Consider the following 27,736-nt stretch of genomic DNA (forward strand, 5'->3'; position numbering starts at 1 on the left):
TTGCTTTTTGGGTCACAGCTTGTGATATTCAGGGCTTACTTCAGGCTCTGCACTCAGGAATTACTCCTGGTAGTGCTCATACGGAATGCCTGGGTTGGCTGCATGCAAGGCAAATACCCTAACCGCTGTACTACTGCTCCTGCCCCTAAATAATAATTTTAGTAATGATTTGATCTTTTGAAGAAAGAACTCAAGGGGCTAGAGAAATAGTAAAGGGGTTAAGATAATTGCCTTACATGCTGACCCTGGTTTTATTCCCAGCATCACATATAGTCCCACAAACACTGCCAGGAGAGACCCCTGAGCACAGAGCTACTTGTAGTCCCTGAGCAACTCCGGATAAGATCCTAAGCAAAAGCCATAAGAAAATTACTTTAGAGCTTCGATTTTTTTTTAAATAATAAAGACATGAAATTAATTGGAAGAAAATATTAGGTAATAAAGTAATAAAGAGAATTGATCTTTGAAAATGATGACTCTTTTTTGCCTTATAGCTTGCCCAGTTTCGACTAAAGAAAGCTCAATCTGATGGGCAAACTCCTAAGAAGCAGAAAAAGAAGAGGAAAACTTCAAGCAGTAAAAATGATGTGTCAGCACATCCTGCTTCGAATATTGAGCAATCACAAAATGACGAGATGTGCTTAAGTAATTCTCAGAGGATAGAACCAACAGTGACTCCGGAGTCTGCAGTGCAAACTCTGCACAGTGGAGAAATAACCAAACATGACCTGGTCTTTTCTGTTGAAGTAAGTATTTGTTCAGATTTTTATACACTAGATTTCCAAGTAGAAATTTGTAATGGCAACACACATAAGCACCCTGTGCAATGTATTGAGTTTTAGTCAGTAAACATTTATTGATCAAACATCATACATATGGATTAGTGAACACTGAGGACATGATTTGCCCTGTTGAAACTGCAGAGCTGTCAGAATTGGGCGTGTGCATGTGAAATGCCAGGGACTTGAACTTGATGAGGTGCTTGCAAGGCAGATACTCTAAATTCCTGTGCTAGTTCTTTGACTCCTCCATTCCTTCTTTGAGTCCTCCATTCCTTTTCATAGTGTGTGTCTGCCACATCCACTTGTGCTCAGGGCTTACTCTTGACTCTGAGCTTAGGGATCACTCCTGGTGGTGATTGGGGACCATATGTGGTTCTGGGGAATTGAATCTGGATCCTGCCACATGGAAGGCAAGTGCCCTGTTTACAGTTTCAAATTGGGGTATACAATCCCTCTAGTTTCTTTTCCCTCAGACATTGTTAGGCTATTCAGTAAGGTTATTTGCTAACTCCATACAAGTTTTTTTTTTTTTTTGGCTTTTTGGGTCACACCCAGCGATGCACAGGAGTTATTCCTGGCTCTGCACTCAGGAATTAGTCCTGGTGGTGCTCAGTGGACCATATAGGATGCAGGGAATGGAACCCGGGTCGGCCGCGTGCAATGCAAACACCCTACTTGCTGTGCTATCTCTCCAGCCCCACCATACAAGTTTTAGAATGCTTTGCTATTGGTATTTTGATAGGGATTGTGTTAAATCTGTAAATTGCTTTAGTACTCCTGGCCCTGCCTCAGGAATCACTCCTGACTGTGCTCAGGGTGCTGGGAATTAAATCTAGGTAGGCCACATGTAATGCAAATGCCTTACCTGCTGAACTATAACTGTGGTCCTTAAATGAGATTGTTTTTTTGATTTCCCTATTCTCTAACTTGTTTGTGTGTAAAAATGCAATTCACTTACCATTGATTTTGTACCTTCTTTAAAAAAAGAGAATGCATTTCTAGTAGTTTATAAGGTCATTTATGTGTTTATGTTATCAGCAAATAGTGTTAGGTTTCCTTTTTATTTTTCAATCTGAATTCTATTTATATCTTTTTTTTTTTTCCTAATTGCTCCTACTAGTTTTCCAAACCTGTTTTGAAAAGCAGTAGTGAATATCCTTGTATATCCTTGGAATGTATATCAGAATGTATATCCTTGTCTTGTTCCACATCTTAGGGGAAAATTTTTATTTTTATTTTATTGCATATGATATTAGTATTGTGTTTCTTATTAGTGGCTGACTTTCATTACACTGAGATAGGTTTTTTTTCTTCACTATTTGAGTGTTTTCATCATAAATAGATGTTGAATCCTGACAAGTTTTAGGTATCAGTGGATATAATAATAGTATTTTTATCTTGTTTCTGTGATCTGTTACATTTTGGTCCATGTTTGTTGAACCATTCTTGCATTTCTTGGATGGATCTCACTTGGTCATGTGAATGATTCTCTTGCCATTTTGTATTCATTTTGGCAAGGCTTTGTTGAGAATTTTTGCATTTGTATTCACCCGCCCATAGATTTCTTTTTCTGTACTATTCTTTCCTGGTTTGAAGATTAGAGTGATAATTGACTTTGTAAAATGTATTTGGAAGCATCCCCTCATCTTCAGTTTTTAGGAAATGTTTAAGAAACTTGAGTATTAGTTATATTTTTTTAAAAAAAAACTCTTATAAAATTCACTGATGATGCCATCTGTTCATGGGTTTTTGATCCTGGTCTTTTGATTACTGTTTTACATCTCATTCTTTCTTCCTCATTTTAAGACTTCAACATTTTTTAACATTCAGGGCCAGAGAGATAAGCAGGTAAAGTGCTTGCCTTGCACATTGCCGCCATAGGTTCAATCCTCAGCTTCGTGAATTGTCCCCCAAGTGTTGCCAGGAGTGATCTCTGAACACAGAGCTAGTAATAAGCCCTGAGTACTATGGACTGTGGTCCCAGTTCCCCTTCCCTGAAATTTACCATTCTGGGTATTCCAATTTGTTTTCTTATTGGTGTTCATAGTAGCGATTTATAATATAATTCAAGGCCCCTATATGAAAGTCACCCTATGTTGTCATTATTTAGGAAAATACCTGCAGTGATTAAAATTTAGATGCTTTTTAAAAAGCCACGGTAGGTGGGCTGGAGTGATAGTAAAACATTTAGGGCACTTGCCTTGCGTGCAGCCTATCTGAGTTCGATCCCTAGCACCCAAGCCCATGTGATCCCTGAGCACAGAGCCAGGAGTAAGCCCTGAACACAACTGGGTGTGGCCTCAAAAACAAAAGTAAATAAATAAAACTAGAGGAACGTGGTACAGCAGTAAGGGCACGTGCCTTCATGCTACCAATCACACCTGTAAGGGTTGTGATTCATCCATTTGAGCCATCTTCCTGGCTCCTACTGATACTTTTATGAGTATTTTCATAATATATTTATTTTAAAAAGGGGCTTTTTTTTGGGGGGGGCGTACCGAGTGCTGAGCACTTATTCCTGATTCTGCATTCAGGAATCACTCCTGGAAGGCACAGGGAACCATGTGGGGTGCTGGGGATTGAATCTGGGTGAGCTGGATGCAAGGCAAGTGCCCTACACACTATATATTGCTATGGTCCATATATTTCTAAAATAATAGCTTAGTAGAGCATGATATTTAGGAAAAAAGTGTAATTATAAAAAATAATATTTTCTAAGAAATGGCCTTAATATAATTTGTTTTTATTTTAGCCTGAAAGTGAAATCTCAACTACAGCAGATGATTACAGTTCAGAGGTAAGAATAACTTCTATGTTGATATTTTGTATTATTTTTGAAATAGCAATACATGAGGGGCTGGAGCAATGGCACAGTGGGTAGGGCATTTGCCTTGCACGCGGCCCAACCTGAGTTCGATTCCCAGCATCCCATATGGTCTCCTGGGCACCGCCAGGAGTAATTCCTGAGTGCAGAGCCAGGAATAACCCCTGTGCATGCCAGGTGTGACCCCCCCCCCCCAAAAAAAGAAATAACGATACATGAACACACTATTATTAGTACTTTTTTTGCTAGTTATGTTTATTTTTATAAATATAAGAAGACGTAGTTTTTAAATGACCTAGTAAAACTAAAATTATGATTTTATGGTACATCTTTTTGTGCTTTTAGTGACTAGAAGTCTTAAGTTTGTCTGAATAACTTGCTCTCCATTAGATAAAGAGCTAGTTTTATTTTCTAGGAATGTTTGATAATAAATTTTTAGGGTATGTGATCATTGCAAGGCATTCCTATTTAATAGAGTAAATGTTTCATAATATGGTCTAATTTATTTTGAGAATTATGTTTAATACTAATTAACTTTATAAGTGTATTTATTAAAAATTAATGTTATAATTTTTATTTTGTGTGATAAAACTACTTTTAGGTAATGTAGGCATTGTCCACTTTTTAGGAAATAATCCTTATGTGTTTGCAACAAATAGTCATTTTATTAACCTTTATATTCTTTTAAATGTAATTGTCATTGCTTTGGTTCAGAATTTTAGGACATGGAATGCTATTTCTTACTTCAAATGGTTTAGAAACTCATTGTATTCTTTCTTTTTTTTTTTTTTAGTGTAGGAGTACTGCTATTTATTCAGCCACTGATTAGCTGATTGAATTGGGCATGAACTCCACCTTTTTTTTCATTTTTTATGATTTTATTTATTGAATCACCAAGAGAGCAGTTACAAAGCTTTTGGATTTAAGTCTCTGTCATACAATGAAATACCCGTACCTTCACCAGTGCCCGTTCTCCACCACCAACAACCCCAGTATACTCCCATCCCACACCCTCTCCCCTACCTGTGGGGCACATGATTTCCACATTACTCTCTCTCTACTTTAATTACATTCAATATTTTGATACCAGACCTACCATTATTATTTGGGATTTTACCCCAACACTCAGATCTGCTGAAAAGGCAACAACATTTTGTTTTCTATTGCTGGTTATGAAAAACATATGATGTCTCATGGCAGCAGTAGTGACCGCAAGATTTTGAAATTCCAAAATTTTAACAATTAAATCTGAAGGGATTTCTACCAAAACCTGCTGGGTTCCAAGATTTGTTCTTGAGTCTCTGGGATCATGGCCGTTAAGCAGCTTGATCAGGAGCCAGAGAGGCCGTTTGTGGCGGCGACTTGGGGTCTTGTTGGGACGGGGAGGAAAGGGCTGGCTCCAACTCCATCTTGTGAGGTCCCTCGTGTCTTGTCACTGTGGGCCTAAGCCTGACTGTCCAGTGGCCTCTGGAGGATGGCGGCCACCAGGCCGCCAGGGGGAACAGGCCAAGGAACGAAACCTATTCCCACCTGGGGTGACCTGTGTCGGTAACCTACCGCAGGGACTGGACGCATTTCTGCCAAAAGCCATTGGGTTTACAGATTTGTTTCTGAGTCTCTGGGATCATGGCCATTAAGCAGTTTGGTCAGGAACCAGAGAGTTCATGCCTCCAGTTATATAGCTGAACCAGAGGTGGTTTGTGGGTGTGTCTCCCACATACCTGACTTTTGGCCATTTACACTCTTGGTAAACTTTGCCCCAAGTTTTTGGGGTCTGGCCAAAGGCACAGCAGCAATTTTGGGGTATCTGGAAGTCTGAAAGCGCCATCAGGCTGCTGATGCACTCGCCTCACAGGTACAGATTGACCTGCTGCTGGCACCATACCCCCTAGAAACTCATTGTATTCTATAATTTCAGTTTATTTTATGTTTCTAACAGGAAAAAAAAATAACCTTAAATAATTGTTAAGAACATATTGCTTCTTTGTATTGTTAATGAAAGTTCAAAAAACTTTTACACAGTTTTAATGTGCATAAAACTTGGAATTATGCTTATTAGTAAAATCTAGTCAGGAAAATAACCAATATTAAACAAATAAATGTTAAACAAAGAAACTGTTGCCCTGTATAGTTAGTTTTCTCTATGGGAATACTTTGAATAGAAATCACAGCCCATCAGAGAATTTGCTTATATGTCTTTTCAGAAACACTGCTTTTCACTTTCTTTAATGCCTGTATTCTTATGGCTTGTCTGTCTTGACTAAAAATTTCGCATGAGGACCGGGGTAATAGCACTCTGGGTAGGGCATTTGCCTTGCATACAGCCGACCCAGGTTCGATCCCCGGCATCCCATATGGTCCTCCAAGCACCGCCAGGGGTGATTCCTGAGTGCAGAGCCAGGAGTGACCCCTGAGCATTGCTGGGTGTGACCCAAAAGGCAAAAAAAAAAGTTTCAGATGAAGGGCTGGAGGATGGAGGATAGTGGGCAAGGCACTTGCTCTACACATGGCCAACCCAATTTTAATCCTTTCACCCCATATGTTCCCCGATCACCTCCAAGAGTGATCCTTGAGCATAGAGCCACGAGTAAGCCCTGAACACAGAGGGTATGACTCAAAAACAAGCAAAATTTCAGATTATTTGGTAGTGCTTGATGGGGTCTCCTATCCGAGACCTTGTAATTTCACTAAGTGCATCTCATTCTTTACAACAAAGTGAAATTTTATGTGTCCAGATATGATTCTAAGAATTGAACCCAGGACATACATGTGAATGTTTGATACATGTGAATCTTGCACTCTGGTAGTGAGCTGCATCCATAGCCGAAAGTGAAATTAAGATATATATTTGGGAGCCATAGCTAAACTGGTTCTTGAAGGTCTCTTCAGGCAATTCTGGGACATTGGTCTACATGCTATGCCAGAAATAGAGCACAGGACTTCCACATGCAAACATGTGTTCCCATTCTTTGAACTATCTCTGTGGCCCCCAAAGTGAAAGATTTTTTAATATACTTGCAGCTCAGACTATCTCATATAGCCCTGTTGAATTTAGCTGAAATTTAGTTATTTTTCATGTTTGGGATAGAAGTAAAATTCGATATAAATTTGAAAGTTTAATATAAATTAGAAGACTTTAAAAAATTTAAAAAATTATTATTATTATTATTGTTATTATTATTATTTGGATTTGGGGGGTTACACCCAGCAGTGCTTAGAGGTTACTTTGGCTCTCTTCTCAGGAATCACTCCTGGCAGTGCTCCAGGGACAATGTGGGATGTGGGGATGGAACCTGTGCAAGACAAGCGCCTACCCACTGTACTATCTCCGTGGCCCTAAATTTGAAAAATTTAAAGGCACCAAAAGATTGTTATTTTCAGATTCTCATTTTGTAAAGATACATTAATAATATTTGCAATTTGTCTAAATTAAAATTTTTAATGTGATTTTGAGGTCTAGAAAAATATATTGAAACTATAGGTCAATGGGTTTGCAAATTTGGCTCAAGTGGCTAGAGCACATGCTTCATAGGTGGAATCTGAGGTTGTATTCATTGTACCACATGGTCCCTCAGCATCACCAGGAGAAACACCCCCAAGTACTGCTGGGCTGAAAGTAGCCCTTGGGTACTCTTAGTTGTGGTACATAATAGAAACAAGTTGAAAAGACACATAAATCTCTGATACATATTTGTGGTGTGTTGTATTTAAAAGGTGGAAATATGTTTCTGTGTTTTGTTTGGGGGCCATACCCAGTGACATTCAGGGCTACTCCCAGTTCTTTGCATGGGGATTGCGCCTTAGTGGTGCTCAAGCAACCGTGCAGTACTAGGGACTGAACCCAGAGCTCCAGCAGGCAAAGAATGCACCCAGTTCTTTGCTGCCCACTATTGCTTTTTGAATGTAAGTCCTACAGAATAAAGTTAGAATATGTTCAACAATAAGAACTTTACATATGTGTCTAATTTTACATAGATATATGATCATATATTTGAGGGTGAGATTAAGTGATTAAGTGATATTTGAGGGTGTGTGTAAAGATATTCAACCCTGTTGTATTGGTCTGTGGCTCTGCCTTTGTTCCAATACCATGATATTTTAATTATTACCACTTTGTAGTATAATTTGAGGTTGGGGAAGGTGATGCCTCCCATCTTCTTTTTCCCGAGAATTGCTTTGGCTACTTGTGGGCACTTGTTGTTCCATATGAATTTCGGGAGTGTTTGATCAATTTCTTTGAAGAATGTCATGGGTATCCTTAAAGGGATTGTATTTAATCTGTATAATGCAATGGGGAGTATTGCCATTTTGAAAGAATGTCATGAGTATCTTTATAGGGATTGCATTGAATCTGTATAATGCTTTGGGGAGTATTGCCATTTTGACGATGTTAATTCTCCCAATCTATGAGCAGGGAATGTGTTTCCATTTCCTTGTGTCCTTATTTCTTGAAGTAGCATTTTGTAGTTTTCTTTGTCAGGTCCCTTTCCTCCTTAGTTAAACTGATTCTGAGCTATTTGATTTTCTGAGGCATGATTTTGAATTGGATTGCTTTTTTCATATTGCTTTCTTCTCTCATTATTTGCATATAGGAAAGCCATGGACTCTTGGGTATTGATTTTATAGCTTGTGACTTTACAAGTCTATTGTTTCTAGGAGCTTCTTGGTAGAGGCTTTAGGGTTCTCTAAATATAGTGTCATATCATCTGCAAATAGTGAGAGCCTGACTTCTTCCTTTCCCTTAATATCTTTTTTCTTGCTTAACCATTATTGCAAGTACTTCTGGTATTATGTTGAGTAGAAGTGGTGAGAGTGAGCCTCCTTGTTTTGTCCCTGATCTTAGAGGGAAGGCTCTTAGTTTTACCCCATTGAGGATAATGTGTTAGATTGCTATAACTATATTGAGGAAAGTTCCTTCAATACCCATTTTGGTGAGAGTTTTCATCATAAATGGGTGCTGTATCTTGTCAAATGCTTTCTCTGCATCTATTGCTATGATCATATGGTTTTTATCTTTTTTTTATTGATATGATGGATTATGTTGATAGACTTCCAAATGTTAAAGCATCCTTGCATCCCTGGGATGAATCCTGCTTGGTCGTGGTCATATGGTGTTTTTAATCAAAAATAAATATGTTTCTAAAAAATTTGAAGGCAGTATTTAGTATGAGGCAGTATAAGGATCTAGTAACTTGATGTTTATGGTTGCTCTTTAGAAGACAAAACTGAATTTGTTCCTAGCATTTTAATTCACATAAGCAAAAGTGTATACTGCAGAATGTTTTGCATTTCAGCATCCAAATGTTTGCAAATTAATTGGTACCACAAATTCTCATTATGTCTTTCAGATACCTAAATTTAATCACTGCATATTTTTCCAATGAGATGTTTTCTTTAAACCTTAAGAATGATTACAGTTAGTAAAAATATAATTGTTACTGTTAAATAAAATTTTATCTAAAATCTTAACTATCAGCAAATTGTTTTTATACAGGTAAATGGTTGCAGTTTTTTTGTGAGAACAGAAAATCCTACCAATTTTTTAAGGGTATAGTATTTAAAACTACTCATGATACTAATGTTTTACACTATTTAAAATTGTGTGGCTTACTAACAAAATTTTTCTTGCATGTACTACTTTCTATTATTTCTAAATGCTTTCAGTGTTTTATAAAACAGATTTACCTTTATGAAAATCTATAAAAAGATACTTACAGTTATAAAACTCAATTGTAACAAAATTTGATGAAAACACATTTTTGCTTTTGAGGTACATATCACATAGTCAAGAAAATCGATTGCTATACCAGTAAGCTCTTGGGTTATTAGTTACTTTTAAATTGAACTCTGCTTTGGAATTCTTCCTGATCAATATTTCTAGTGCTGAATTATTAAAAATTTTTCATTGATTTAGGATAAAGAATTTGGAGTTGATGACTCATCCTCTGAACATGGAGCACAGTATAATCAGACCCACCTAGAGATGATGGAAAATGAGCTGGCTGGGAAACAGCATGAGATTGAGGAGTTAAATAGAGAGCTGGAAGAAATGAGGGCCACTTATGGTTCTGAAGGGCTGCAGCAGGTATGGTTACCTTATATGACATTTATTTTGTTTTAAAAAATGGGGGGGGGGATTTCTGTTATAGTATAAGTAAACATTGTTTTAAAAAGACTTATTAAAGAGCTGTGATTTACAAGGTTACTGATAGTTTGCAAATTAGACATACAATAATTCATTACCAATCCCTCTACCAGTGTCAACTTCCCTCCAAGTTCCCAGATTCCCTCTCTCCACCCCACCCATAAAATACTTAATTTCTTCTGATAGTATTAATCCTTACACATATAAAACCCACTACCTAAAACTAGGATTCTATTAACTTTTTTGTTTTTTCCATACCTACCAGTGCTCAGGGCTTATTCTTGACTCTATGCTTAGGGTTCACTACTGGTGGGGAACTCAGGGGACCATATGGGGTTCCAGGTATTGAACCTGGATCAGCTGCATGCAAAGCAAGTGCCTTATTTGCTGTACTATGTCTCTGGCCACTAACTTTTATTTAATTTTATTAGATAACTACACTGAAATCACTTCAGTAAATAATAAATGTTTCTATAATCCACCTTGGAGAAAATTGTGGTTTAACATGAAAATAATTTGTCTACCTACTTTTTTTTTTTAAATTTATTTATTGAATCACTGGGAAAAGTTACAAAGCTTTCAAGTTTAAGTCTCGGTCATACAATGATCAAACACATTTCCCTTCACCAGTACTTATTTTTCACCACCAAGAACCCCAATATACACCCCCTCCCACCCCTCCCAATGCCTGTGAGGCAGATGAATTCTAATTAGCACTCTATCTATTTTGATTAGATTGATTGTTTCAACAAAAGATGCACCATTATTGTTTAGAGTTTACACCCCAAAATCAGACCTGCTGAAAAGGCATTGCAAAATAATTTGTTTTCTACAGCTGGTTACAAGAACCAAATGATGTCGTGCCCGCGCGATTTTGGATTTCTGATATTTTACTTATTAAGCCTGGAAGTATTTCTGCCGAGAGCAGGATAATTATGAGATTGGTTTCTGTCGCTCTGGAGGCTTGGTGACGTGGATTAACGCATAGTCCATTCACTTTTCTGTCGCAAGCTGCCAGGCTCTGCATTAAGTCCTTGTACTGCCTACTTCTTTATGTTTTTGGAGCCATGCTTCCAAGCAATGCTGAGAGGGCCAGAGATTGTATCCTGCAGTTCTTGTATCCTGCAGTGTAATGGGGGCCACAGGGGCAACCTTGGCTTTTTATTTTTATTCTTGGCAGTGCCAGGAATTGATGACTTACATGTATTAAAGGATTTCATTTAAAATGTCATAGAGTCTACATATGCATTTTCTTCTGGTTGAGCTGAGCTCTGTTTGTAGCAATCTCATGGAAGCAGAGTGAAGTAGAACATTAGTAATGATTACAGAATTATTTCAGTTTTATTTTTTCCTCTATGGTGATACTGCCTAGAAACTGATCAAGACATTCCTGAATGTAAAAACACTTTTTCTTCTAGAAGTAAAAGACATGAATGTCAGACCCTATGTATTTTCTTTGTTCAATTTTTTAAAAATTTTGTTTTCAGGGGAATGGTACACTCAGTGGCGCTACGGGTGTAAGGGTGTGGGGGATATTGTGTGGTGAAACAAATCCAGATTCCGGAATATAAAGCACGTGCTTCAGCCCTTTGGGCTATCTTTCCTGCCCTCATGAAATTTTATAAAGTTTATTTGGAATTAAAACTAATTCTTGCAGGCTAATAGCTTTTAAATGAGGGAGATTACTTGCAAATTGCGTATCTCTGCCAATGTGTTTTGAGTATCATATTTTTGAGTAATGATTACTATAATAAATTTTATTAAGAAGATTAGCATAGCACTTATTATTTTTACTGATATCTTAGTTGCAAGAATTTGAAGCTGCGATTAAACAAAGAGATGGTATCATAACCCAGCTCACTGCTAATTTACAACAAGCCAGAAGAGAAAAGGATGAGACAATGAGAGAATTTCTGGAACTGACAGAACAAAGTCAAAAATTGCAGATTCAATTCCAGTATGTAAGTATGACAGAACAAATTATCAGGTTTTTAGCTATGAATTTTTAAAGCTAGCCACATTTAAATTTTTTAAGTCCTTTGTCTATTATGCAAAGGATTAGAAAAATGAATGAAAATCTGTTATGTTAATCAAGAATTTAATTACACTTTTCAGTTTCTTACTGTCATCATTTTTTTTCAACTTCTTTTTGGCTACAGTTTGAATCCTACAAAGCCTTGTAAAGCTAGGCTGGGTTGATTATTTTCAGAAATTATTCTGTAGTTGCATCTTGCCTTTGCTCATACTGGTATAATTTTATTTTATCTAGGTTCTAAAAGGGCATCTATAATAAATAAATACATTAAGTAAAACCATGAAATTTGTATTAATCAAGGGTTTTTGATGTCAAATGAAAGGAAATTGACAAAACTTAAACTAAAGTAATTTTTTCCTCCTTTTCTTTTTTTTTTTTTAAATTGAATCACTGTGAGATACAGTTACAAAGCTTTCATGTTTGAGTTTCAGTCATACAATGACCGAACACCCATCCCTCCACCAGTGCACATCTTCTACTACCAATATCTCCACTATCCCCCCATTCCAACCCTGCCCCTGCCTCTATGGCAGACAGTTTCCCCCTATACTCACTCTCTACTTTTGGCATTATGATTTGCAAAACAGATACTGAGAGGCTATCACGTTTGGTCCTTTATCTACTTTCAGCATACATCTCCCATCCCAAACGATTCCTCCAACCATCATTGACTTACCCTTCTCTATTCCAGCTGCCTTTACCCCCTAGCACATGAGGCAGGCTTCCAAATATGGAGCAATATTCCTAGCCCTTGTGTCTATTGTCTTTGGGTATCTGTCTCATATTATGTTATTTTATATTCCACAAATGAGCGCAGTCATTTTATGTCTGCCCCTCTCTTTCTAACTCATTTCACTCAGCCTGGTACTCTCCATGACCATCCACTTACAAGCAAATTTCATGATTTCACCTTTCCTAACAGCTACATAGTATTCCATTGTGTAGATGTACCAAAGTTTCTTTAACCAGTCATCTGTTCTAGGGCACTTGGTTTGTTTCCAGATTTTGGCTATTGTGAACAGGGCTACAATGAACAGACAGGTGCAGATGTCATTTCTACTCTGCTTTTTTGCATCCTCGAGATATATTCCCAGAAGTTGTATTGTGGGGTCATATGGAAGCTCAATTTCTTGTTTCTGAAGGAATGCCCATATTGTTTTCCAAAAAGGCTGAACCAGTCAGCATTCCTACAACAATGAAAGAGAATCCCTTTTTCCCCACATCATGCCAGCATTGGTTGTTCTTGTTCTTGTGGATGTGGGCCAGTCTCTGTGGTGTGAGATGATATCTCATTGTTGTTTTGATTTGCATCTCCCTGATGATTAGCGATTTAGAACATTTTTTCATTTCTTTTCGCCATTTGTTTTTCTTTTTTGAGGAAGCTTCTGTTCATTTCTTCTCCCCATTTTTTATGGGGTTGGAGATTTTTTTCTTGTATGATTCTAGTAGTGTCTTGCATATCCTGGATATTAACCCCTTATCAGATGGGTATTGGGTAAATATTCTTTCCCATCCCATAGGCTCTCTCTGTATTTTGGTCAGTGTTTTTTTTTTTTTTTGAGGTGCAGAAGCTTCTTAGTTTAATGTAGTCCAATTTGTTTATGTGTTTCCACTTGCTTGGTCAGTGGTGTTTCATCCTTAGAGATGTTTTGAACGTCAATGGAGAGTTCTGCCTACATTTTCCTCTGTGTACCTTATGGATTCATGTCTGATATTGAGGTCTTTAATCCACTTTGATCTGATTTTTGTGCCTAGCATTAGACAGAGGTCAGAGTTCATTTTTTTGCAGGTAGCTGTCCAGTTTTCCCAGCACCACTTGTTGAAGAGACTTTCCTTGTTCCACTTCACATTTCTTGCTCCTTTATCAAAGATTAAGTGATCATATAATTGAGAGTCTGTGACAGAATATTCAACTCTATTCAACTCTGTTCCATTGATCTGCAGGTCTCCTTCTAGCCCAAAATCATGTTGTTTTAATTACTACTGCTTTGTAGTACAGTTTGAAGTTGGGAAAGGTGATACTACCTATTTTCTTTTTCAAGGATTTCTTTAGCTATTTAGGGAGGTTATTGTTCCATATGAATTTCAGGAGTGTTTTATTTCTTTGAATAATGTAATGTAAAGGAACAGGCTTATCTTTCAGAATTCAAGACAATAATAAATCCAGTCCTCTGAAAGGAATTGAAATTTTAAAAACAGAAAGTTGTTAGGGATTCAGGAAGTACTGTCTTTTACATTGCGTTTCTGCATGTTTTCGGTCTTAATTTCTCTCTAGACTTCCCCTTTTTCTTTTCCTTTTCTTTTTTTTTCTTTTGTCACACCCAGCTGTGCTCAGGACTTGCCCCTAGCTTCCTAGCTCTGTGTCCAGGGATCACTCCTAGAGGACTCAGGGAACCACATAGGATGTCAGGGATCAAACGCAGGTCAGTTATATGCAAGGCAAGCACCCATACCAACTGTTTTGTCGCTCCAGCCCCAACTAGACTGTTTTTTGGGTTTTGTTTGTTTCTTTGTTTTTATGGGAAAGGTAATTTTATTGGTTCAGTCTGGGTAATGTGACTTTGCTTATCTGATCATTCATGATAACATATTTGCTGGGACTCAGGCTTGAAAAATCTAGTGCATTTTACCTAGAGCATTTGTGAGTTGAATAATATACCAAGAGATGTCTGTTTCTTAGTGCGACTACTTCAGATTTTAATCCTTTTGGCTTTCTTTCTATTTTCAAGTTACATGCTAGTGAAACTCTGAGAAACAGCACTCACAGTAACACAGCTGCAGATTTACTACAAGCCAAACAACAGATCCTCACTCATCAGCAACAGCTGGAAGAACAAGACCATTTATTAGAAGACTATCAAAAGAAGAAAGAGGACTTCAAAATGCAAATTAACTTCTTACAAGAGAAAATTAGAGCATGTGAAATGGTATGTTTATTTTCAGCAAGTCAGCCAGTGTCCAGGAGCTTTTACATTTAATTTTAAAAGCTTTTTTAATCTTTTTTAAGTGTTTTTAATCTTTTTATTATTCAAGTGTTTTTTAATCTTTTTATTATGCACATGATCACAAAATTTAATAATTAACAACAGTTCCTTAAGTATGTAAAATAATTTATTTCAAATGCTGCTAGGATTCTTGCAGTAATAGTTTCAAAGGTAATTAATTAGTTACTTGAAAGTGATCAACCTGTTTTAAGCTGAGTTCTCAGAAGAATGTAAATTTATATTTAAAATTTCTATCTTTTCATCTAAATACATTTTACTCATTTACCCATTGTTAGGAAATTCTGAAAACATTTCAAAGTAAAATGAAATGTTATGAATTTTAATTAGTAAAAATGCAGGTATTTCTCTTTATTCTTGCTAATTTCACTTTATGAAGTTGCCCGAACACTTATTTACAAATAAATATTCGTAAGGGGATTAAAATAGACACTATTCAAATACATGTACATCTTATATAGGTTATACTGTTACATCCTAAAAATAGTCCATCCTGGTAGTATGCATTTTGTTTATTTTCAGACGAGGAAAATGAGATTTGAAGTTTTAAGTGTCTTGCTTTAAACAGTTCTACAAGCAGTTGGCAGAGTTGGTATACAGACCCCCATGCAAATATTTTAGAACCAGAATTTTTGCAATATATTGCATTGCCTATATCATCTCCCTCCATTTTCCTCCATCTGTTCTCTCCATATGAGAGCAGAAACAGGAGGGAGAGTATGTTGTCTTGATTGACAGCAGCTAGAAACATGTTAAGTAGTTTTTGCCACTCTGCACTTCTGCAAATGACCGCAAGTTTTGAGTTTAGAGCCACAAATATTAACAAATAGATGAGTTAACTAACATAATATTTAAATAATGACAGACTGGACCTGTAATTTTGTACTTTTAAATTATGAATTATGGGCTTTCTTTACAAACAAGATCATTTAAAAATTAATATAATTATACTTTCTTCACAGAGGCAAATGAATATGAATAATTCCCCCCCAAATTAGAAAGTTGTTTGGTGAGCATGAGATAAGGCAAAACAACTGCCCATTGCCATTTGGCTGTGATATCCTGATGTATTTGACCCACAGTAGGAATGGTCATGTCTGTGAATTGGCGTTCCTAAACTTTGCTATAATCTTCTCATTTCTTTCTCTATTAGGTATGGTTCTTCCTGAGGGATCAGAACTCTGTGTGGTGTCTTTCTGAATTGTACTTGAATGGGCATTGCCAACATTTCCTTTTAAGACAGCTTTTTTAGGCTTTCACAGTTTTTTTTTTAGAATGATGTTAAGACATCATTCATACTCATTTATTATATTTATTCAATTTTATTTTTTAATAAATAATCATGGAATCAATGTGATGCCTTTTAAGTTCTTCTGATGTGGAAGTCTCACTCAAGATGATTTTATTTATTTACTTAATTACTTATCTACTTATAATCTGTGAATTTTACTTCTGTTTCCTTGGGATTACACCCTTAACTCAGTAGTTAAGACAACTAATTAGCAGATACACAAGAGAGGCTTTTGTTTGACTCCCTGTACTTCATACATTTTTTGAACTATTTGATTATGGTTATGTATTGACCTGTATTCTGAGTTTAAGATTATCTACAGTTCTAAAATTAGAGTACCAAATCAGAGTTACTGGGGGGAAAATATTTGTTTACTTTCAAATTTCTATTTAATCTGAAAGTCTAACATCAAGTTATCTTGTATATGATTAGCTTAATATCAATACTGTCCTCCCGTGTTCATCGATTTGCTCGAGCGAGCACCAGTAATAAGATTTATTGTTACTGTTTTTTGGCATATTGAATACATCACGGGTAGCTTGCCAGGCTTTGCTGTGGGAGCATGATACTCTCAGTAGCTTGCTGGGCTCTCTGAGAGGGGCAGAGGAATCAAACCCGGGTCAGCCCGGGTCGGCTCCGTGCAAAGCAAGTGCCCTACCCACTGTGCTATCACTACAGCCCCAATATCAATACATATTCCTAAATTTCTTTTTTAATTAAAAAACAATTATAACACTGATTTACAAAGTTGTTCATAATACAGTTGTTTCAGGCATACAATTTTCCAGCAACAACCCCACCACTGCTGTGATCTTCCCTCCTCCAGTGTTCCAAGTTTCCCTCCCCTCCAAACTACCTCCTCAAGTAGTCACATAACAATTTTACTTTACATTGCTTACTACAATAAAAGGGCAAATGGAATTACCAGAAAATAGAAAAGAGTGAATTTGTGATGATTAGTTGTTATATCTTACAATGGGGTTTCTAAAGTCATTGAGGATTTACTGAGCTGGTTGGTTGCTGATTGAGCCTTCTGTGTTGATGTTTTCACTCAGTGAGCTTGGTGGGCACCTTCTCCCTGCCCCCCTTGCACTCTCTCTCTCTCTCTCTTTCTCTCTCTCTCTCTCTCTCTCTCTCTCTCTCTTTCTCTCTCTCTCTCAGGCACATTTGTTTACAGTATTCTTAATAATAGTAAATTTCTAAATTTCTGATTTACTTAGCCACAGCAGTAAAGTTAAATCATACCCATACAAACCTGTTTTACTGTTATCATTTTACACTTTTCGGTGTTCTTGCTCTTTCATGCAAGTTCAAGTTACTAGAATCTGTAGGAAGAACACTGATTTATATTTAAAATTGTCTTCAGTAACTACAAAGAGTTCATAGTATTCTGGCTGTAGGGAACTCTGCATATGAGAATGTTGACTGGTTAATAAATAAGAAAGAGTAGTTTCGACACATTTTAATGGAACTAAATTTTTAGTCATAACGTGTAAGAAAAATTTCTTCCCAAGAAGGCCAGTATAGTTGTAGTATTTGATCATAGGCAGTGTTGGATACACACGTTCTTTCTCAACTTGGGAAAAATTGAAGGATAGACTTGGCAGTTTCTTTTTATGAAATTATATGAAATAAAGACTTATATCAGTATTTGATAATGGATTGAACAGTTTAAGTTGCTTGGAAGTAAAAATGCCATATATATATTTTTTTTTTCTTTTGTAAAGGAACAAGATAAAAAAGCAGAAAGCTCGAATAAAGAAATACTGGAAAAGGAGACTATTATTAAAGAATTAAATATAAGAATAATAGAAGAAGAAAAAAAAACTCTTGAGCTAAAGGGTAAAGTAACAACTGCTGACAAATTACTAGAAGAATTACAAGAAGAGCTTCTAAAGAAGAATCAAGAGATAAAAAACATGAAGCTTGAGCTGACTAATTCCAAGCAAAAAGAAAGACAGTGTTCTGAGGAAATAAAACAATTAATGGGGACAGTTGAAGAACTTCAGAAGAAAAATCATAAAGGTAGCCAATTTGAAACTGATGTCCTACAAAGAGTGGAACAAGAAACAGAAAGAAAATTAGAACAACTTCGAGCAGAGTTGGATGAGATGTATGGGCAGCAGATAGTACAAATGAAACAAGAATTAATAAAACAACACATGGCAGAGATACATGAACTTAATACACGACATAAGGAAGAACTAGAGAATGCTTTAAAATCATACTCAAATATTACAGTTAATGAAGATCAAATAAAGTTAATGAACGTAGCAATAAATGAACTGAATATAAAACTACAAGATAGTAATTCTCAAAAAGAAAAACTCAAGGGAGAACTGGTAGTAATTTTGGAAGAAAAGTCTTCGCAACAGAGACAGCTTGAAGATCTTTTAGAAGAATTGAGCTTTTCAAGAGACCAAATTCAAAGAGCTAGACAGACAATAGCTGAACAAGAAAGTAAACTCAGTGAAGCACGTAAATCTCTTAGTACTGTGGAAGATTTGAAGGCTGAGATTGTTTCTGCATCCGAATCCAGGAAGGAACTTGAATTAAAACATGAAGCAGAGGTTACAAATTACAAAATAAAACTTGAAATGCTGGAAAGAGAGAAAGATGCTGTATTGGACCGGATGGCTGAGTCACAGGAAGCAGAGTTAGAGAGACTGAGGACACAGCTTCTGTTTAGTCATGAAGAAGAACTTTCAAAGTTGAAAGAAGATTTAGAGATTGAACATAGAATAAATATTGAAAAACTTAAAGAAAACTTAGGAATTCACTATAAACAGCAGATAGATGACTTACAGAATGAAATGAGTGTTAAGATGGAAACCATGCAGTTTGAAAAAGATAGTTTGATAACTAAGCAGAATCAATTAATGTTTGAAATTTCAAAGCTAAAAGATTTACAACAGTCCCTTGTGAATTCAAAATCAGAGGAAATGACTCTTCAAATCAATGAGCTTCAGAAAGAAATTGAAATACTAAGACAAGAGGAAAAGGAAAAGGGTACACTTGAACAAGAAGTTCAAGAATTACAACTTAAAACTGAATTATTGGAAAAACAAATGAAGGAAAAAGAGGATGATCTTCAAAACAAATTTGCACAGCTTGTGTCCGAGAATAGCATTCTTAAAGATGAAAAGAATGCCCTTGAAAACATGTTGAAAATGTCCACTCCTTTTAATCAGGAAGAAGGGTTAATTTTCACAGACTCCACTACATCCAAAACGAAAGACTCTAGCTGGCAAAAAGAAATTGAAATACTTGCAGAGGAAAACGAGGACCTCAAAAAGCAATGTATTAGACTAAATGAAGAGATTGAAAAACAAAGGAACACTTTTTCCTTTGCTGAAAAAAATTTTGAGGTTAATTATCAGGAGTTACAGGAGGATTATGCTTGCCTTCTTAAGGTAAAAACTGATTTAGAAGACAGTAAAAATAAGCAAGAAGTAGAGTATAAAAGTCAGCTTAAAGCACTTAGTGAAGAGCTTCATCATTTGCAAAGAATAAATCCAGCTGTTGCCAAAATGAAAAGCACAGTCTTTGATGACAAAACTTTTATCACAGAATCCTTGGAAACTGGTGAGGTTGTTGAGAAAGATACAACAGAACTTATGGAAAAACTTGAAGTAACAAAACGGGAAAAGTTAGAACTGTCAGAGAAACTGTCTGATCTTTCTGAACAGTTAAAACAGAAGCATGATGAGATTGGTCTTCTAAGTGAAGAAGTTAAATCTTTAAAGCAAGAGAAAGAACAAGTTATGTTGAGATGTAGAGAGCTAGAAATCATAATTGACCATAATAGGACAGAAAATATAAGTGTATGTGATGGTCAATTAAGTTCTTTAAAAGATGGAGATCTAACTTTTACAAGCAGTGATTCTGGAAGTACATTTTCTAAGATAAATAGCAATTTTGGCAAACAATCCAAAAAAATGGAGGATGATCACATTCCTTTGGAAAGTATTACTGTTGGAAAAGTAAGCAATCAAGAACAGTTGATTTTGGATCATTTTCCCACAGTGACACATGAAGCATCACTTGGGTCTGTGGTGCCAAGTGAAAATGATAGACTTCAGTGGGAACTCAGCATACTTAAATCAGAACAGGTATGTTTGCATTTATACACACAGTTTATGTGTATATATATATGTACACTAAAACTCAGTGGGAATGTGCTTTACATACTAAAGTTCTTCATTTTCATAAAACATAAAGTTTTACCAAAAACTCCTTACCAAAGAGAAAGTGAACCCTGAAATGTAATTCTCATTTGGTCCCATCATTTATCATTCTGTATTTTCTTAAACATTGTTGTCTTTATTTCACATAATTTATAAATTTTTCCTAGGAAGTAAAATATAATAATGACTTCCATTTTCTTTGGAAAGGTAAGAGTTCAGGTTATTCTTCTAGAAAGTAAAATACAATAATAACTTCTATTTTTCTTTGGAAAAGCAAAAGTTCCAGTAACATTGAAGACCCTGACCTTTAGAAAAGTTACCTTAGGATAATTTGTTGCAATCCAAAGACTGATTTCAATTTCTTTTTATACTGGTGTTTCTTGAGTTCTGCAGCTGAATATTAACTTAGTTAAACTTTTGGGTGCTCTATATAAGTTGTTCACTAGTTTTGGAAATTAATTTCCCTAGGAAAAAATAGTAATTTCTGATGTATAGATTTTTGGGGGAGTCTTGTTATACTTGAAATATGGGGAAGGGGACTGTTTTTATAAGTGCATTCAGATAGTGTATATAATGAGTAATAATACATTATTACTAACAATTTACATTTGCCATATGTTAATATTGCCATATGTTAATATTAGAAATGGTGGAGGAAAATTTAGGTATTTTGTATAATAATGTTAAAGCTTTATATATATAATAATTTATGGAATAAACATTGAATTTTTTTCCAGGCTTAGGGTTGTAGTGGCAATGAGAGAAAGAGATTGCCCGTGCTCCTACTCATAAAATCTGTAGTGGCAGAGAAGCAGTAAACAAGAAATAAAAGAAATAGTGTTAAGTTCCCAGAAGAAAATTAAACAAATAATTTAATAGAGAAGGGTAGGTAGGAGCAGTTTCTTTGAGGAATTCACATTTGAACTGAGATCTTAATGATGTGGAGGAAGTCTGTCACATGGGAATTAAATTAATTATGAAGACATGGGTAAGTTTTAAAGACATGTATAGTTTGAAAGAGACAGTGGGGAGAAAAAGATAGTTTTATATTTTAATAACTCAGCTAGAAATAGCTTTACACTTGGCTTAAGAATGTAAATGTATATATATTTAAAGTAAAAAGATAAAACTTGCCGTTGACCTCATAATATATGAAAAATAAATCTCAACATCTTACAAAATCTATAAGACTCTCAAGATCTGTTCTTTCCCTCCTTCAAACCCTTTCTTCCTCTCCAGTCACACTTAAAAAAAAAGTGTTATTATTTTTGTTTTGTTAAATACCTAGACTTATTTTTTTTCATATTAAAGCTTTATTTGTTATTTCTTTAAAGAAGCCTTCATACTGCTTTACAGAGCTGCTGAATAGGAATACATTTCTACCACAATGAAAGATGGTTCTTTTTCTCTGGATCTCCACAAGCTGACTGTTTCTAAGTCTCTCAATACATGCCATTCTCACTAGCATGAGGTGATATTCATTGTTGTTGTTGTTGTTTTTAAATTTTTTAATTTTTATTAGTGAGACACCATGAGGTACAGTTGTAGACTTAGAAATTTTTGTGCTTGGGTTTCAATTATACAACGATCAAATACCCATCCCTCCACCAGTGCCCATTTCCACCACCACGGATCCCAGTATCCCTCCCACACCCCACCCCCCCAGACTTATTTTTAAAATATGACTTTTATTTAGTTGCTTAAGAAATTCCAAACATCATTCTAAAGAAGTTTTCGAAAAAGCCTTGAGTCTGGGAAGATAGCTCAAAAGGCTAGAGTTTTGCATGTAAAAGTATCAAATTCCATCCTGCACCAACTGGTTCCTGAGTACTACTGGAAGAGGACCCCAAAATAATAATACTTTTCTAAAAGCATTATTGGGAAAGGGTCTGAATTTAAAGCTGTCAAAATGATCAAATTTTCTCAGTAAAAATTTTATTTTCTCTCCTGAAGACATTTTTGATCATTTTCAGATATTCTCTCCTTCGCATTAGCATTAACTAGATGGAGAGAGCTGTGAATTGCTCTTGCTCACTCATAAGTACCTAGACAACTCACTAAATGTAGGAAAGGGAGTGAGCTGTGTCTGTGGAAGAAAGCTCATAGAAGAAGTCAACCTAGATGTACTTAAAGTAACAGCATAGCCACCAAAAAAATAATTTTATTCTTGGGTAATAATATGAAATAATATGAAAAGAGATAGTACAGAGCTTAAGGCACTTGCCTTACACATGAACTACCCAGCTTTAATCCTCAGTGTTATGTATAGTCCCCTGAGTCCCACCAGGTGTGATTCTTGAATGAAAAGCCAGGAGTAAACCCAGAGCATAGTCTGATGTAACCCAAAACTCCAAAAAGAAAAGAAAAAAAAAACACCAAACAAATAAAATTAAAGTAATAAAACATTTTCTGTTATCCTGAAGTAAAAGACATCAGTGCAGCAGAATGAAATGTGAGAAAAAATTATAATTCACTTTTAGAAAGTTTTATGTTGTTATTTTTATTTTCCTTTTGCGCATTTATGAAAATCAATAGAACTTAAGTTATTTGGAACATACCAAAACCACTAGAAGCAACTATAAGCATGGCACCCAAACTGTAATAATTAAACCTAAAAATGTGTCTCTTAAGGAGAAGTTTGGAGAGTGGGAAATAATCTGGGGTCATTAATGAAGGGATGCTGACACTGGTACTGGGATTGGAGGAAACGCCATTTTTTTCCTGACATGTGTTTATGTTCACTTGAAGAACGATTTAAAACTGCAGATGGAAGCTCAGCGTATATGCCTTTCTCTGGTTTATTCAACTCATGTGGATCAGGTTCGTGAATACATGGAAAATGAAAAAGATAAAGCTCTTTGCAGTCTTAAAGAAGAACTTATTTTTTCTCAAGAGGAAAAGATCAAGGAACTTCAGAAAATACACCAGCTAGAGCTACAAAATATAAAAACACAAGAAACAGGTACATGGTTCATAGCAAAATTATAAGTACTGTGAAGCAGATAAACATCACTTCGAACCTACCATTTCATTGTTCTATCCTTGTTGTAGAATGCATAGAGAGGAACTGTCTGTCCCTGTCCTTATTCTTTTGTTCATTTCATCATTGAACAAAATTTATTTTAAGTACTTGACAAATACAAAGTCACTGAATGATTTTCCCCTAGGAAGTCACAGTTTAGTGGAAAAGCGATATAAAATAAACTCTCTGAAACTAACAGGACAACTTTTTTGAAGGGAACAGGTTTCAAGGGGTCTGTAGGGACTAGAACCTGAGGTTATAGTGCTGCTGGGCTGTATGGTGCTGGAGATCACAAGGGTGACACCAGCAGTGGTCAGGAGGCTGTGTGGTGTCAGGAACTGAACCTGAGGCAAATTCATGCCTAGCATATGCTCTAACCACAGTATTGTCTCCCAGTCCAGGACACTTTCTCTTGTTGAACGAGCAGGAGGAATAGAGAGAAGAAAAATATACAGAGTAGAGCATGAGGTAGTAGGAGGAGGTTGGAATTGTAGGGAAGGCTTTAGTCTTAAACATAGTGATGTGAGAGATTACCAACAATTGGAAAAATTCAGAGTTCAAGGTGTGTGAAAAAAATAGGGATAAAGCTGGAGATTGGCATGAGCTTGTTAAAAAAAAAGCTTTATACCCTGATTAGATGGGCTGGAGCGATAGCACAGTGGGTAGGGCATTTGCCTTGCATGCGGCGGACCTGACCAACCCAGGTTCGATTCCTCTGCTCCTCTCAGAGAACCTGGCAAGCTACTGAGAGTATCTCGCCCGCACATCAAAGCCTGGCAAGGTCTTCGTGATGTATTCCTTATGTGAAACACAATGACAAAGTCTCACAATGGAGACGTTACTGGGCCTGCTTGAGAAATATCGATGAACAATGGGAGGACAGTGCTACAGGACAGTGGGACAGTGCTACAGTGCTACCCTGATTAGAAAATCTTTAAACCTTTATGTTGTTGTTAAACTCTACTGAAATATTTTTCAATAGTAGGGTTAACATACTAAGATTTTTATTTTACTTCAGTGACACCATTGAAGCATATTGGAGAAATAAAGTGATGGAAAAACTGTTCAGCAACTTTGTATCACTAATTCTGGTATAAAAAATAATGAAATAAATGTCAAAAGATACAAAGGAAAAATTAGTTTTCAAAGCTAAGGAGGTAGACAGTCATTTGTAGATAATATTAGTAATAAAGAGAGAGAAATTTTTGAGGATGATCTCTAAGTTTTTAGCCTGAGTAACTGGATTAAGGATGACTCCAGTCATATGATGGAGAACAGATTTATGGAAAAAATAAATTCTGTTTGGAACACATTGAGTTAAGAATAGGTTTTTTACTTTGAAAACAAAATGTCTACTAGGCAACTGAAAATAGAAATCTGGGGTCTGGAGAAATGGCTCAGAGGACTGGAGCACATGATTTCTAAGTGCCAGTTCTGGGATGACTGCACACCCCCCAAATAAAATGCCTGAAACTCAGGGGGAGATTTGGGTTCCAGATTAATATTTGGAAATCAACAAATCATTTGATACAAGAATGATGTCTTTGAAGTTTAGACGAAGAGAAAAGACTAAGATGGCACTCTGGAAAGCAACAACACTTACGGAAGCTTAAGTAGAAGCCTCATTGCATTTCTGTTTTGTTTTGGAGCCACACCCAAAGTATAAAGACTATTATAAAGTGATATAAAGACTTTCTTCTGACTCTGTGCTCAGGGATGACTTCTGGAAGAGTAGGGTAACCATTCAGGGTACCAGGAATTGAAGCCAGGTCAGGAGTGTGCAAAGCAAGCACCTTACCCACTATCTCCAGCCCCTGATGAGAACTTAAAAAAAGAAAAAAGAAAAAATGATTTCATAGCATGTAGAAAGTAAATATTGGTTTGTGAATTTTTTTTTCTGATTTACTTGAGTATGCATAATAGATTATAAAATCTTAATTCCTGGGGGGGTGGGAGGGAAAAAAATCTTAATTCCTAGATTGGGATGTAGTAGAAAACATGAAATGAAAGTAATTTTTTTTCAGGAACCTTCTAATAAATGAGGTTAATTTGATAATAATAGTACTTACATATGAAAATCAATGCCTTAATATAGTATCTATTCTATTAGGTGATGTTAAAACTTTACAAATGCTTATTGGAAAGCTTCGCAAGGTAGTGTCTGAGGAATGTTCTCATTTTACACAGGTAAGATTTTTTAAATATATTTTGACATAATCCCAGTTACAGATCCTGAAATTTCTGTAGCATAGCCACAACCCAAATTCTATAATACTGATAACCCAGTAGGAGCATACCAACTACACAGGAAAGTAACATAGAAGCCAACTAAGCTAAATAAACAATAATACAGAAGGCTCAACTAGCAGTGAACAGCTCTAGTAAACCTTTATATAAGGACTTAATATAAAGGCTTATATTAAGGCCCTATGGTGAGATTTATTAATTTTCACAAATTTTCTCTTACTAAAGTATTTTCGATAATTCCATTAGCCATTTAATTGTAACAAAGAATATAAATTTAATGATTTTGTGTCTTCTAAAGGGACAAGCTTTGGGGGTGCTTGGGGAAATGAGGATATTGTGGAGCGGTCAAGTGGTGGTGGACTTGGTGTTGGAATATTGAATGTCTGTGGCGACTGTATAATGACCCACTCTGTAAACCTCAGTATTTAAATAAAGTAAAAAAAATATATTTTGACATGGAAATGCTAGATTTTAAGTTACTGTTAATTTGATAAGAATCATTCCATTTAATTTTCTTCATTAATAAAATCACCAAAATGAATTTATAAAATATTCCTGAATTTTTAAGTTTTAAGCCATATATATATATATTTTTTCCTGGTGCTTGCAAGAGCTCAGGGGACTGGAGTGCATGCCTTTCATATGAGAACCTTGGGCTCTATCCCTAGCATTGCATGATTTCCCAGAACCACCAGGAGTGGCCCCAAGCACTAAGCTGGCAGTGTCCTCCTACAGTCTCTAAAAAAATACTTATGTGTAACAAATTTGAAACAAGAGAAGTTCAGATAAATTACCTTAGTAATAAAACAAATTGAATCTGTAGCTAATAAGAACAGTGGACCAGTCCTGTCAATCAGGTTTATTCCTTAATATGACCTTAATATGACCAATTTGGTGATTCATTGAATATGATGACTTATTCAGGAAGCTTCCAATAATTAGTGAGAGATTTCACAATTTAAAATTTCTCCAAAATAAATATTATACCAGTGTATGTATTAATTTTTAGTTAAATGAGATCTCTTTTGGGGGGCGGGGGCCGACTAGGGGTGCCATACCCAGCAGTGCTTAGGACTAGTCCCAGCTCATTGATTGAGGAGCCAGGGATTTAACCCAATTTTCCATGTGCAAAACATATGCTGTAGCCTCTTGAGCTATCTCCCCAGCCCTGAAATGTAAGTTCTGATATAGTAATAAGAGTGCACTATCTTAGAAGCAGACTGCCAAGATACATTTTAAAGAGCTATATATCCACAGAGCAGGCATTTACTCTCAGAAAGGTGCACATATATGCACAACCAGATGTGTTAGGTGCAAGAATTCCTGTACTACAGTTGGGAGTAGGTCAGATTTTCCTCTATAGGTAGAACAATAACACATTGTGATATATCTGTACAATGGAACATCTTTTATCAGTATTTGATATGTGTAGCAATGTTAATAATCTCAAAAATATGAAACCCTACATGCGAGAGCAATCATCTCTAGGCAAAGAATATATGTAAACAGAGGTACAATTATTTATGAGATTTTTCTTAAGTATGTTGAGCAACCGGAGAAAGATCTCAGGGGGCTGTACATGTGCCTCACATGATGGAAGCAGAAGTTTGACCTCTGACACCATGTGGTCCCTGGAACACTTCTTGGAGTCAACTCCCTCCCCTCAGCACCACCAGAAACGGAAACAATAATAAAATTATTATTATTATTCCGAAATAATACTAGTCCGAAAGTAGTGAGTGGTCGCAAGGTCAACCTAAAGTCAACCTGCAGCAAACTATAAACTAAACTCCTGGAATAATAAAATAAATGGAGATAATATAGCAAAATATAAGTATTTGTTAAAGTTATGTCACAGATAACCTCTTTTTCTACATAGTTCAAATAGTTTTAACATTTTAAATATATGCTTTGTCCCTGATCTGCATTTCATACTGCATGTTTGTAGATTGAAGGGAAAAGGTATTATTAAGTGGCAGAAGCAAAGCTACTTTAATTGAGTCTTGATATACCTATGAAACAGTTCAGAGAGTGGTATTACAAAAAAGAATGAATAAACCAGTGAAGCACATTAAGGCCTTTATATTTCTGCTACTCTTCAACCGAATTTTCTACCTCTGTCAAAATATTTCTGACCGTTTTGATAGTAAATATGGGAAGAGGACATGTGTCACAATATGTTAAGCTTATTTTATGCATTT

At 35.9% G+C, this 27,736-nt stretch overlaps 1 protein-coding gene across 7 annotated transcripts in view; it reads left to right on the top strand.

Moving 5' to 3' along the window:
* AKAP9 (A-kinase anchoring protein 9) overlaps positions 1–27,736 on the top strand; it is a 153,745-nt gene that overhangs the window by 31,766 nt on the left and 94,243 nt on the right. For 6 of the 7 annotated variants that reach the window (XM_056118632.1, XM_056118633.1, XM_056118637.1 and 3 more), the window contains exons 2-10: positions 495–746; positions 3,535–3,579; positions 9,101–9,154; positions 9,521–9,691; positions 11,557–11,712; positions 14,516–14,713; positions 17,807–20,191; positions 23,015–23,228; positions 25,399–25,475. In XM_056118632.1, the coding sequence (XP_055974607.1) occupies positions 495–746; positions 3,535–3,579; positions 9,101–9,154; positions 9,521–9,691; positions 11,557–11,712; positions 14,516–14,713; positions 17,807–20,191; positions 23,015–23,228; positions 25,399–25,475 (3,552 nt within the window). The remainder of the gene's footprint in view (positions 1–494; positions 747–3,534; positions 3,580–9,100; positions 9,155–9,520; positions 9,692–11,556; positions 11,713–14,515; positions 14,714–17,806; positions 20,192–23,014; positions 23,229–25,398; positions 25,476–27,736) is intronic. The other variant, XM_056118636.1, reaches the window with a different exon arrangement.

This window comes from Sorex fumeus, unplaced genomic scaffold (genome assembly GCF_029834395.1).
Source record: "Sorex fumeus unplaced genomic scaffold, SorFum_2.1 ptg000037l, whole genome shotgun sequence".
NCBI classification, from domain to species: domain Eukaryota; kingdom Metazoa; phylum Chordata; class Mammalia; order Eulipotyphla; family Soricidae; genus Sorex; species Sorex fumeus.